At 41.9% G+C, this 12,390-nt stretch overlaps 1 protein-coding gene across 2 annotated transcripts; it reads left to right on the forward strand.

The window, feature by feature from the left end:
• Positions 1-1,488: 1,488 nt before the first annotated feature.
• Positions 1,489-12,386, forward strand: LOC310841991 (E3 ubiquitin-protein ligase RNF212B-like). Of its 2 annotated transcripts, XM_083733811.1 has the most exons (14): positions 1,489-1,609; positions 2,487-2,687; positions 3,208-3,260; positions 3,390-3,464; positions 5,130-5,245; positions 6,233-6,293; positions 6,408-6,436; positions 8,615-8,661; positions 10,063-10,105; positions 10,600-10,657; positions 10,769-10,829; positions 11,192-11,231; positions 11,650-11,711; positions 12,211-12,386. In XM_083733811.1, the coding sequence occupies exons 2-13, from the start codon at positions 2,588-2,590 to the stop codon at positions 11,690-11,692; spliced, it is 726 nt and encodes a 241-aa protein (XP_083589937.1). In that variant the 5' UTR covers positions 1,489-1,609; positions 2,487-2,587; the 3' UTR covers positions 11,693-11,711; positions 12,211-12,386. The 2 variants fall into 2 exon arrangements, 1 of the variants encoding a protein (XP_083589937.1); XR_014562779.1 differs by lacking the exon at positions 1,489-1,609 and having other exon boundaries at positions 1,794-2,687; positions 10,600-10,691.
• Positions 12,387-12,390: the final 4 nt, after the last annotated feature.

The following is a 12,390-nucleotide window of genomic DNA, read 5'->3' on the forward strand; positions in this document are numbered from 1 at the left end:
CTGCAAGAAGATCCAACCTCTCCATTCTGAAGGAAATCAGCCCTGAGTGCTCACTGGAAGGACAGATCCTGAAGCTGAGGCTCCAAGACTTTGGCCACCTCATGAGAAGAGAAGACTCCCTGGAAAAGACCCTGATATTGGGAAAGATGGAGGGCGCAAGGAGAAGGGGACGACGGAGGACGAGATGGTGGGACAGTGTTCTCAAAGCTACCAGCATGAGTTTGACCAAACTGCGGGAGGCAGTGGAAGACAGGAGGGCCTGGCGTGCTCTGGTCCAGGGGGTCATGAAGAGGCGGACACGACTAAATGACTAAACAACAACAACAAGGGTTGCCATATGTCTGTAATTTCCCAGACCTACATGGAATACTGCATTTGGAAGCAGCAGCGCCTGGGCAGAAACCGGAAAAATGTATGGGAAAACCTGGACGTATGGCAACCCATGCTAGCAGTGTTGTTCTTGCTGATTTTCCTTCAAAAATAGCCCAAAACCATCATTTCTGGGGCAAAACTAAAAAAAAAAAAAACTTTAAAAAAGCTCAACCTGTTTTGTGTCTGGATTTTCACTTTTCAAAATATGGCAAATATGGCCCCTAAAGCAAACTTCTAATTCCAGCTACACAACCCCTCATATATTCAGGGCCGGATTGAGGTTGGATGAGGCCCTCGGCTCCTGATGGTAATGGGGCCCTTTCTGTGTCCAGCTGTCCTTTGTCAACAAGAAATTGTCGCTGTTTTTTTGTGTTGAATACATGCTATGTGGTAATTGAGGGACCTAATAGGTATCTCAAGCCATTTGCACGTAGCAAGATTGGGCAAGATTGGCATTGGGCAATAACAAAAGTTCCTTTAAAAATGTTGCTGCATATAGGTTTTATTTTATTTGCTTTTTAGCTTATATTTTGAAAATGTACATCCAGTCTTTTTTCTGCTTTAGATTTTTTGGGGGCCCCCCTAGAGAGTGGGGCCCCGCCATGCCGTTTTCCTTGTGATTGTGTATCCTCATGTTTTTAATAGATTATATGCACATACTTCCACAGAATTAAAACTCTTTCTCTCTAGCTGAAATCCCAATAAAGTTTCAGTTCTATTAACATTTACTTGTTTCTTAAAGGGTCCCTCCCCTCCCCCGTATGTTCTTTTAAATTTTACAATTTAATATTCAACACATTTATCGTATGAAAGAAAATACAATAAAACAAAACTCCCCCCACCCTGGTGACTTCCCTCCACTTCCCCTTCTTTAACTTATTTGCTACTTCTGCTTAATTTTGTCTTGTTTTCCTCTCCCTCTCTCTCTCTCTCTAGCTGAAATTCCAATAAAGTTTCCGTTCTATTAATGTTTACTTATTTCTTAAAGGGTCCCTCCCCTCCCCTTTATGTTCTTTAATTTTTTTTTTAATATTCTACAGATTTATATATATATATATATATATATTTATATATATATAAATATATATATATACGGGCTCTTTTTCCCCTCAGCGAAAGCCGCCTAGAGGAAAAGGGCGGGAAAAGGAGAGGCTGTTACGCCGCGCTTGTTGTGAGGGGAAAAGAAAGGCGCTTCAATGGGGAGAAGCGAGCCGGCCACAATAGAAAGGGATAAATTGTAAATGCTTGACGGGTAGCAGCCACGTTGCCCGGCATAACAGGCTGCAGTCAGCAGCAGCTCCTCCTGAGGGAGAAGGAGGCCATTGAGGAAAGCGCCCTCCCAGTTTCCAGAACTTTCGCCTGGAAAAGGCACATTTCCCTGTCACCTGGGCGTTGATCTTGGTTATTTCCCTTAGGTACCAGAAGAAGGGAAATTTCTCTCTCCTCAAAGAAAAGACCAACCATTGATACCTCGGGGGGGGGAGGGAAGGAAAGGCTCCTTTTAAAGTTTTCCCCAAAACTGAAGTAAAATAAAGAGAACACCAAAGCATCTACACTTTTCAGCCAATCCAAAATCTGTTTTCAGAGCCTTGTCATTCTTACATTACTTTTTCTAAAACTTAAGAAACATTGCCTTTTTTTTTTTAAAAAAAAGCATTACTTTTCCTTAACTGTGTGGAAAATGGTTTGTGATAGATTTTCATACCAAAAAGTGGAGGGGGCGGGGAATACTGAAATCCACTGGTGTTCACACAAAAAGTGCCAGCTTTATGGTTACCCTACGCCCTTAGGGTGTTAAATGTTCGAAATATATATAAAAATAAAAAATTGTCCAGTACAGTAGCACCTTGGAGACCAACTCAGTTTGTTCTGGGTATAAGCTTTCGTGTGCATGCACACTTCTTCAAATACCTTCAGGTATCATATGTTAGGCTGCAATCCTATATGCACAGACCTGGGAGTCTGACCATTTAATTTAATTTAATGGGTTTTTCTTCTGAACAGATATGCACGGGATTGTTTGCTAAAGATGGGGTGAGAGTGTTTAGAAATCCTGATGTTAAGCCCAGTCTGCAGTGGGTTTTTTGTGTTGGTTTTTTTTTTTTGTCTTTCAGTCTTAAAACAGTAATAGAAGAAACAGTTTGGGGAAATAAAGATTAATAGAAGAAAAATATCTCAGCGGAGGAACTCTGCCTCAGCTCTCCCATTTTGCAGCATGGATTGGTTTCATTGCAACCAGTGTTTCAGCCAGGAGGGGTCTGATTTTTCTGTCACCAGCTGTGGACACATATTTTGCAAAAAATGTGCTGGCTCAGGTAATAGCAGCAGCATGTCAGGTCTACCTTGTCTGGGACGCATTCAGACATGCCATCATATCCTTTAAGTTTAAGCCGGTTTCACAGGACCCTTTGATTGATATTCGAACAATCACAGATTCCCAAACCCCTACAGATGTGCAATAAACCTTCATTTCGGTTTCCTGCGCATATAACTTTGTTGCTTATGTTCCTGTTTATGTACAGTATATAATTTCCCTGCTACATTCTACAGTCCTACGATAACATTAAGAAATGCTAGGAATCTTAACTCCCTGGTGGAGCAAAAATAATTGAATGTTTAAATTTTCAATAAATTTGAGTTAATCTTAATGCTGCAATTTTTATATTAATCATTTCTGGCCTGTTTTAATGAGTAGAACAATTTTAAGACAACCAAAGGACTTTGAATCTAAGGACGTGATTTCAGAGGATTTCAGTGTTTTGTTCTTTTGGAACACTTCTTATCCACAGTAATTTTTAGTATGTGCACTAACTTTTTGCATTTGAATCCTGACAGATAAATGCCCGTCTTGTGGAACAAGCACAAAATATTTGCTTCTTAATGATAATGTAAGTTGTGGCTTCTACTTGCCTTGAAGCAGAAGATGGTGAGATGACCTTCCTTAGATCTCAAAATCTTTAATAACATATCAATCAGTGGTGAATATCCCCTTCTGTGTTTTTCCTTCTGATCCACAGATGCAGCCAGAAGCAAAAAAGTTTTTCAAAAGTCCCATTGAACTTGTACTCGGTCATATTGCCCATATTTCTCAGGTAAGAGTAAAGGCTTGTCCATACTTGCACTTGTCCCGCCACTTACCGGTAGTTTGGGTTTTCTGCAGATTAACGTTTGCTCTGATTCAGCAGTAAAGAGCAGGGTTTTCCCAGGGAAAGTGGCAGGAAAAATAGAAAACTTCTTGGACTTGTGCTTTCTAGGCACAGGACAAATGAATTTTGAATGAGCCCTAACACATAAGACACCAGTCCTGAAATTCATTCTTGATCCTGGATTCTAAAATGTGCGGCACTGACTGTCAAAACCAAAGACTATGCAAGGAAGGAAAGCTCAACAGCCTTGAGTCTGAAGTTAGCAATTAGTTCCTAATTCCTTATTCAAAAGTTCAAAATAGAGAAAATCTGAATAACAAACTGAAATTTATATGCATCTGTAGCCCAAAATAAGCTTTGGACTATCCCACACCATATGTCTCCATGACTGGGAAACTGTTTCCTTTGGTCTCCAATGTAATTCTCTCCAGTCAAAGGATTTTTGCATAACATGCTTTTTAACACATGATGATCCCAAGTGACTCTTGAACTGGAGACATGCACGCAAAGTAAATTTTGGGTCACCACAAATCATGCAGCCACATTTATAGGAGAGTCCTCTGTGAGATACTCTAGCACCATGTCTGGCCCAACACTACATGTTGGCTTAAGATAGTGTCAAGTGTTCTGCTCCCATATGTATATATCTGTAAATGAATAAGGAGGTGGGGGCAGTTTGTACCTCAATCTAAGCTTGGGGCCACCAGGAAAGTCCTTCGTGAGACATAGCCCACAATACATTTAGGGCTATCACAAATTATACATTGACACAACGAAGAGACTGCTTTTCAGATGCCCTAGAGTCCTGAACAGAACTTTCATTTTGCACACTGTCAGCTGTCCTTCAAACATGCCAATACTCCTCAAGGAGTTATTCAAAGCAAGGAGTTGGATCAGCAAAGTCAGGAGGTTCAAGGGATTGGTACTGGGCCTCTTGCTTGATGAGTAGGTCTTGACAGGTGTTTGACATTTCTGGCAGCTTATGCCAACTCTGGGAACAGCTGCTGCATGCACAGAGTCAAAGTCACTTGCTGAACGTAATGTGTATCTCAAATAATGGAATTTGGTGATTACTTTTCAGCTATGGCTGGTGTTCTAGTTGCCTGCAAAGAAAGCATTATGTGAATAGTGGAGCTGCTTGAAGTGCTTTCATCACCCTCTGTGCAAATGAATGGTTTTCTTTCCAGCTACAGTTTCTGAAAATTATTTTGGCAAGTTTGCATCAGGAGCTAGTTTTGGACAGCACTGATTGTCTATCATTTGATGAACTTCCCCCACTACCCTGGAGCAGTTCACAACTTAAAATAGAAGATTGTACTCCTTTTGAAAATGCAAGAAATTGAAGTTTAATTGAAAAGGCAGAGTTACTTTTAACCATAATGCATCAGTGGGGAAAAGCCAAGCTTCCTCCCATCCCTGAGAAAAATATCTATGGCAACTCCTGTTTTAATGTTTCATTTGTTTGAATGAAATTAGTGGCCATACCCTCTAGAATGGCAAGGGCCTGAATGACATTCTTCATTTCCCTAAAGGAGCTATAATCTCCCAATCTGCTGAGAATCAATAGTTGTGAGTTCCCATAATTCATCCCTCCCATGGTTCTCTTCTTAGGTGTGGACTTTCCAGAAAAGCCAGATGGAGCTGCTTGCCTCTTTTTATAAATACCGTGCTTCAAAGGCTGAAGGAGCTCTGCAGCAAGTTTACCAGGAACTAACTACACAGGAAAAGTGAGACACGCAGGTTGCAAAAAGAAAAGAAAAACAGGGTGTGGGGGAACAGCAGGGATTATTCAAGATGGCATGGCCTGCATCCGCACATTTTACATACAATAATCTTTCCCCTTTCCTTCCTTTCTGAAAGAGGAGTCATGTCCGTAAAACCATAGAAAATATCCCATTTATTTATTTATTTATTTATTTATTTATTTATTTATTACTATTTTGTGAAAGAAAGCAGTTCTTATCTGTTTGGTGGACAAGGGCACTTGGTCAGGAGTGCAGCAAGCCCTCATGATAATGTGAACATTTAACATGAGTCAATGAGGGGACGCAGGTGGCACTGTGGGTTAAAGCCTCAGCGCCTAGGACTTGCCGATCGAAAGGTCGGCGGTTCGAATCCCTGCGGCGGGGTGCGCTCCCGCTGCTCGGTCCCAGCGCCTGCCAACCTAGCAGTTCGAAAGCACCCCCAGGTGCAAGTAGATAAATAGGGACCGCTTACCAGCGGGAAGGTAAACGGCGTTTCCGTGTGCGGCTCTGGCTCGCCAGAGCAGCGATGTCACGCTGGCCACGTGACCCGGAAGTGTCTTCGGACAGCGCTGGCCCCTGGCCTCTTGAGTGAGATGGGCGCACAACCCCAGAGTCTGTCAAGACTGGCCCGTACGGGCAGGGGTACCTTTACCTTTACCTTTTTAATAGACTGAGAATAGGAGTGTTTACTTCTGCTCCCTCCTTATCAATTTTTTTTAAAACAAAAGTTAGGGCCGAAATTATGTGATCCTAGAGCCATCCCACCAACCCCTCTCTATTAGTAAACCACCCTGAGGGTTTTTGTTTTTGCAGTCATGCAGTGTACAATTTTTATGAAATAAAATAACAATAAATCAGTACATTCTGCAATAGTGATTAAAGGGCCACATTTGGGAATGAGAGGAAGGGAGGTGTGGGATATTGCTAGCTGCTTTGCCAAGACATCTATCTTGTGCATCAAATTTTTAGGGAGCTGGAGGCATTACAGAAGGAGAACAGGGAACTTATGAAGAATCTCTGCTCATTGGAGGTAGGAGCTGTTTGTTTGGAACAATCCCAACTCTGTGTGTTTTGCTTCCTGACCCCCTCTGCCCAGACAGAGGGAAACATTTTCTCCATCGGCAAATTCTCCATTTTCCTACAGGATTCCCCACATCAACTCCAGGATAGCAGGTGACTGTTTCTGTTCTGATCTGCTTGGACAATTGCCAAGAATTGCAGTGCATGGAATGGATCAGGGATGGAGAATCCCAGGTCTAGCAGCTGAATGCAGCCATTCGGGCTTCTCTTTCTGGCACTTGGGGACTTTTCCAGGGTCAAAAACCTCATCCCCACACTTTTTCTTCTTTCTTTGGTGATCCCTCGTAGCCAAGTAAGATTGTTTTCCATAAACACAATTTTTACAGTGCGTCCATAAGTGACTGTGGAGGCCAATTCTGGATCCACACGTCCTTCCACAGTGGGGATGAGGCATCTAATCATAAGCCTGCATTTTTTATCAAAGCTTATATATTTCAATCAGGGCCTGTATCTTAAAGATTTTCAAATGTTTCATGCCAGGCAAAAGACCAGCTGCCTAAAAGGCCTTGGCAATGTTTTTTCCTCCTAGACAAGGGGCCCCCTGATTTATAGCAGAGATAAACATAATTAGGAATGAGTAAATAATAAAATGATACCATGTGCCTCCCAGTAAAATGAGCCATATCTTCTTCCTAAGGTTAAAAAGGCCAAGAGCAATGGAGAGGCATCTAGCTGGCAGAAAAAGAGAGCATTTTAAGGAAATCTTTTAAAGCTGTTTCTTTTTTTAAAACTGAGAGAGTTAAAGGGCAATAAATGTTGGGAAGAGCTAATGGGAAAGCAGCTGGCTGGAAAGGAGGGGTGAAAGGAGGGGTGTAAACTGAAGAGGCTTCTTTTGAAGCTGTTTTTTTACTGAGTTCCTTTTTTACTTTACAAAGGCCTTATTCCTTTTAAAAGGCTACCTATGATAATGTATTAAATATATTGGCTTAAATGTAATTATGCAAAGGATTTAAGAAATGCTAGATTCTTATTTCATATAGTTGTAAGAGTTTTAACTATCCTGAAATTAAGTCAGCCACCAGCCTAGCCCCCTGCCAGACAGGAGACGCCATAGAGCACTCCTGATATATAGTTGTCAGGCTTTTTGTTTAGAAACCTTCAAATGAAGGAGATCTTTCAATGTTGATGTGAACTCAAGATCCTTGACATCTGTTGAAGATAAAAATTCAAGATTAACTATCTGTTTTGGAAGGCAATAGGGCAAGGAGGGCAAGAGGTGAGCTGGTAATTAAGATTCCTTGTTGAGACACATGTAAGATATATTACTACTTATTTGTCATTTATAGATGGAAGAATATATAGCTCTTTGTGTTCCATAAAAGGACAGAAGGAAGTGGGTGTATCTTTTGTGATTGGTTCTAGCAAACAGCCAATAGGAATTTCAACCAGGCTGATTGGACAGAGGCAGCCACAGGAGGAGCAAGGGGGCTGGATTAAGGAAATATAAGTGCTGGCCAGAATGGCAGGAGGCCAGGCCAGAGCTTGGTAACCATATACCACTGTGCCTCTCATTTATTTGTCTGACAAATAAATTATTATTTTAATTTCTCTATTGCTGCGTTGAATATTTCATTCCAGCTAAGCGTTAACCACAAGCAGGGTGCTACAGGGACATAAGTTTCCGGGCATGAGCTGATCACAGTGTGGATTTTCCAAGCATGCCTTCCACTTAGCATGTTTCTCCCTTGCATCCTGAGTTTGAGTGTCTTGAAAGCCCATGACACCTTTGGTAAAGGCTGTTCTCCAATTGGAGCGCTCACAGACCACTGTTTCCCAGTTGTTGGTACTACATTTCTAAAAATTTGCCTTGAGAGAGTTTTTAAACCTCTTTTGTTGACCACCAGCATTACACTTTCCATTTTTAAGTTTGGAATAGAGTAGTTGCTTTGGAAGATGATAATCAGGCATCCGCACAACACGACTAGTCCAACGAAGTTGATGTTGAAGAATCATTGCTTCAATATACCCCTCAATGTGTCACCAGACTGTAATAATGCCTCTAGCTTGCCTGGATGGAGGGTAGAAATGTGGGTGAGATTTGGGTGTAGGTAGAGATCCCTGACTTTTACTCTGCATCTGTTGCCCCAGCCACTTCTGCGCATGGCCCTGCCTGTTTCTCAGGCTGAAAAGGGCTTCTCACCCTTGCCTTAGAGGCTCTTCATATCAGAAGTGTGCTGGGTTTAGGCCTACGCTGAACATCCTGAGCATATTACAGGCAAGGTAATATGGTTTCCACCTTGACTGAACAAAATTCCTTTTAAATTGTTATAGAAACAGCACACCGAGGCCAGTTGCCATCAAACCCCCCTTACAGCCAGGTAGGACATTTTCAATTGAGGCTTTGGGACAAATGTGCATTTGGTAGCATAAATTATTGTGGATGAGCATGTGAGTGTATAACCTTTGCCTATGTGGGCCTATGAGGAGGCAGAATAGAACTTGCAAATAGTAAAGGTGAACAAATAATTAGACAAAACAATACAACTGCTAAGTTTTATATCAAGCAGGCACCTTCACTGTATTCTTTTTAGAGCCTGCCAAAAATGTTCTTGTTTCGGCAAGCCTACCCAGACGCGGGGGCGCTAGGACTTGCTGATCAGAAGGTCGGCGGTTCGAATCCCCACGACGGGGTAAGCTCCCATTGCTCAGTCCCTGCTCCTGCCAACCTAGCAGTTTGAAAGCACGTCCAAGTGCAAGTAGATAAATAGGTACCACTCTGGCGGGAAGGTAAATGGCGTTTCCATGCGCTACTCTGGTCTTGCTGGCCACATGACCCGGAAGCTGTACGCCGGCTCCCTCAGCCAATAAAGCGAGATGAGCGCCATAACCCCAGAGTCGGCCGCAACTGGACCTAATGGTCAGGGGTCCCTTTACCTTTACCTTTTACCCAGATGCTTAGAAATGCTGATGTGAATTTTAATCTTCTTTAGTATTTAAACTTCTAGCATGTTTCAATGTATTGTAATTTTTTCCTGATTTTATTATTTTATCTTTTTGTAAACCACTTTGAGGTCAATAAATTTTATGAAATAAATGGAAAAACAAATAAAAACACGAATTATGCAATGGTCCAAAGAGTCCAAATAGAAAATTAAGACAATTCTTGCCGGCAAACTTTGAAGTCAGCCAATCTGCATATTCCTCTAGTCCACAAAGAGGCTGGAGAATTCAGAGTTGATTCTTCAAACAGCCTTAGTCCCCAAGTGACAGGACTAGCACAGTTAATGGCAGACTTAAATTTTTTTAGCTTGAAGGAGGTAGATACAAGGTGATAAGAACTCAGAATTGTTATTCAGCTCCCCAACAGACCAGGCTTCCCCTCCTAGTTCTCTGCTGAGTGACTCTGCTCTCCAGGGCTAAATCAAGCCCATCGTGGGGGTTACACGAGCATGTGTTACAGCTTTGCACATGTACGAATGAAAGTAGACTGAGGAAGAGAAAGCAAATGTGCTTCCATGATACTGCATACTGTGCTAACATATATGGAGGCATGAAAATCAGATTAAGAGCATCCATGCCTTTTTTTGTTCTTCAGCATTTAAAACCTTTTAGTGAAGTCAGTGTCCTTCAGAGACTGCTGTTCCTCCTGCCCTAGGATTCTTTAAACCAAGTTGTCAGGAACTGAACTGGGATCTTCTATATGCAAAGCGGTCATTGATACCACTAGGCTCAGCTTCATGCTTCCTCTTCACAATAATCTACTATCTCATACTTTGCAGTTACACTACCGTTTAATTTCCAGAAGTCCAGTGAAGTGATCAGGTAGGCACATAAGAAACTTAATATTCTTTAGGTGTGATAAGTAGCGGGGAATATGTAAACTTGCTCAAAATTCCAGAAGAACATAAGGGGGAAAACAAAGTTCTGTAATCCACATGGCTGTAGAAAAGGAACAAACAGAAATACGTATTCAAGAAGTGAATTGTTTCAGTCAATGCAAGGAGGATTTGCTATACATAGGTTCCTTTTGCTTCTTGCATCATGCCTCAGGACACTTGCTGCTGTGACCTCTGCTGTTTCTTTTTTTCAAGTTCCTTAACCGTGAAGTTTGATCCAGATTCAAAGTTTTTCAACTGTTCCCTTGCCTTGTTTTTCCCAAACCGGACTTGGCAACTATAGAAATCAAGTTTATGTAGCGTATGATTTTTCCTTAATATGCATACATTGGTTTAGTCCAGTCACAAAATCTGGATGTCTATCGCGCCTTCTATTTCCACTAAGGACCGCTTAACTTTTTGTACCTCTGTGCCTCATAGCCGCTCCTCTTCCATGGATTCCATCTCCTCAAGAGCCAGCCACCCACCAAACTGGCAAGTGAGTCTCCACACTGTTATCTTCCTGTTCCCAGGTATGGAAAAGAGAGGATGGGTATCTTATTTTTGCCTTCCAGACTCACAATGGGGATGTCTCGTTTTTTCCCCTCAGCTTGCTACAGGAACCACCTGGATGACTTACGGCAGGATGACTCCAGATAACCCTAATAATGGTAAGAAATATGGAGGAAAAAGGTAGAGTGGTTTTAATGCTGCAATGGGTATGGAAGACAAGATGATAACAAAGGGTTAGGATGAACAGAATGGAGCTCTCTTCTTCTCCAAGGATTTCAGGTATAGCTATAGCCTCTCCTGGGGCGTGACACCACTTTTGCAGCCAAGCTGGAAAATGTGGTGGTGGGAAGTTATTACACCAATCTGATTACATCACTCTATCTCATGTTAGTCACTTTAAATTAGTCACCCAAGATGAGACCACACACGCTAAAGTTAAACCTTGTTCTTCTCATATCACTTTTTCATAGATTCTCTGTCATTTCATACTACGTATAATACCTTAAATTCTATTTTCCAGCTACTCCTTCTCCAGCATCCACTAGAGGCTTATTCCACAGGTGAGTCTGAGAGTAGGGTGTGTGCTTGTCCCCGCCAAGATGCTATTACTACTGCATCATCATATAGCAGCTGTTTAGGTGTCTTATTAGTGTAATTTTCACTTCTCACTGTCATATAAACAAAATAAAGTGCGATCAGAGGCAGCAATGCTACTGAACAGCAGTTGCTACAAAGCACAGGAGGGGAAGAGTTGCTCTTGGGCTCATGCCCTATATCCTGCAGGAATCTAGTTGACCACCATGAAGACAAGATGCTGGACTATATGGGCCTTTGTCCTGATCTAGCAGGCTGTTCTTATGCTCTTAGGACAGGCCTAGCTTCTCAGGATGCAGTCCAAGAGGCTGAGGTCAAACAGTTCATCCTTTCCCAGATTACAACTATATCAGTGTTCAAGTCCTTATTGCTTTTGACCCTCAGATCAGGTGGAGGAGGACCATATGCCAGAACATCACAGCACTGAGAAGCTGCACCCCATACAGGTGAGAGGGAATGCACCTCTAGGTTGTCATTATTTTGCAGGAAAGTTTCACATGCATGCCAGAACTTTAGGTTTGTGCAGTTAAAGTGAATTAAACTGCTTTGTTGCCCTAGCACAATAATGCTGCTTTGTCAGTCACGTTTGTGATAAGAGAGACAAAATCATCACCCTCCATTTTTAATCTTCAGTCTTGAAAAAAGTTTTCGGGCTGCAAGACAATAATTTTTCATGTTGAGATTAATTTTGAGCACAATTTGCCCACCCCCCGGCTTAAATAAAGCAACCAGCAATCAATCTCACATCTCAAACCTCCACACAGAGTCAGCTGGGTTAATTCATTGTACAGAGATAGTTTTCTCCCTAAATCAAGATTGCCAAGTGCACATATGATGCTAAAGTTCATTATTTGTCACTAAAAGTTTTCTTGTCATTAAATGTTTAGTAAGTAGGGTTAGTAATTGAAGTGTGCATCCTGTATTTTTCTGTATTTTTCCCTCCAGGACCACATGTGCCAGCAGAGCTCACCAACAATAATGGGGAGGACTGAAGTAACTGCTTTTAATAGCAGCACCATGGAAAATGTGTCACCACCATCACTTCATAGCTCACTCAGGAACAACCTGTTAAGGACATGAGATGCTTAATCCGCACAGTAATAAATATCACACAAACTCAATTGT

This window comes from Podarcis gaigeae (genome assembly GCF_964106915.1).
Source record: "Podarcis gaigeae genome assembly, chromosome: 3".
Taxonomy (NCBI): domain Eukaryota; kingdom Metazoa; phylum Chordata; class Lepidosauria; order Squamata; family Lacertidae; genus Podarcis; species Podarcis gaigeae.

Bases quoted from the DNA above. Each gene is read 5' to 3' on its own strand.
- LOC310841991 (XM_083733811.1), top strand. From the start codon at position 2,588: ATGGATTGGTTTCATTGCAACCAGTGTTTCAGCCAGGAGGGGTCTGAT. The intron at 10,106-10,599 runs GTAGGCACATAA...TGTGCCTCATAG, and splicing joins AAGTCCAGTGAAGTGATCAG to CCGCTCCTCTTCCATGGATT. The intron at 10,830-11,191 runs GTAAGAAATATG...TCTATTTTCCAG, and splicing joins TCCAGATAACCCTAATAATG to CTACTCCTTCTCCAGCATCC.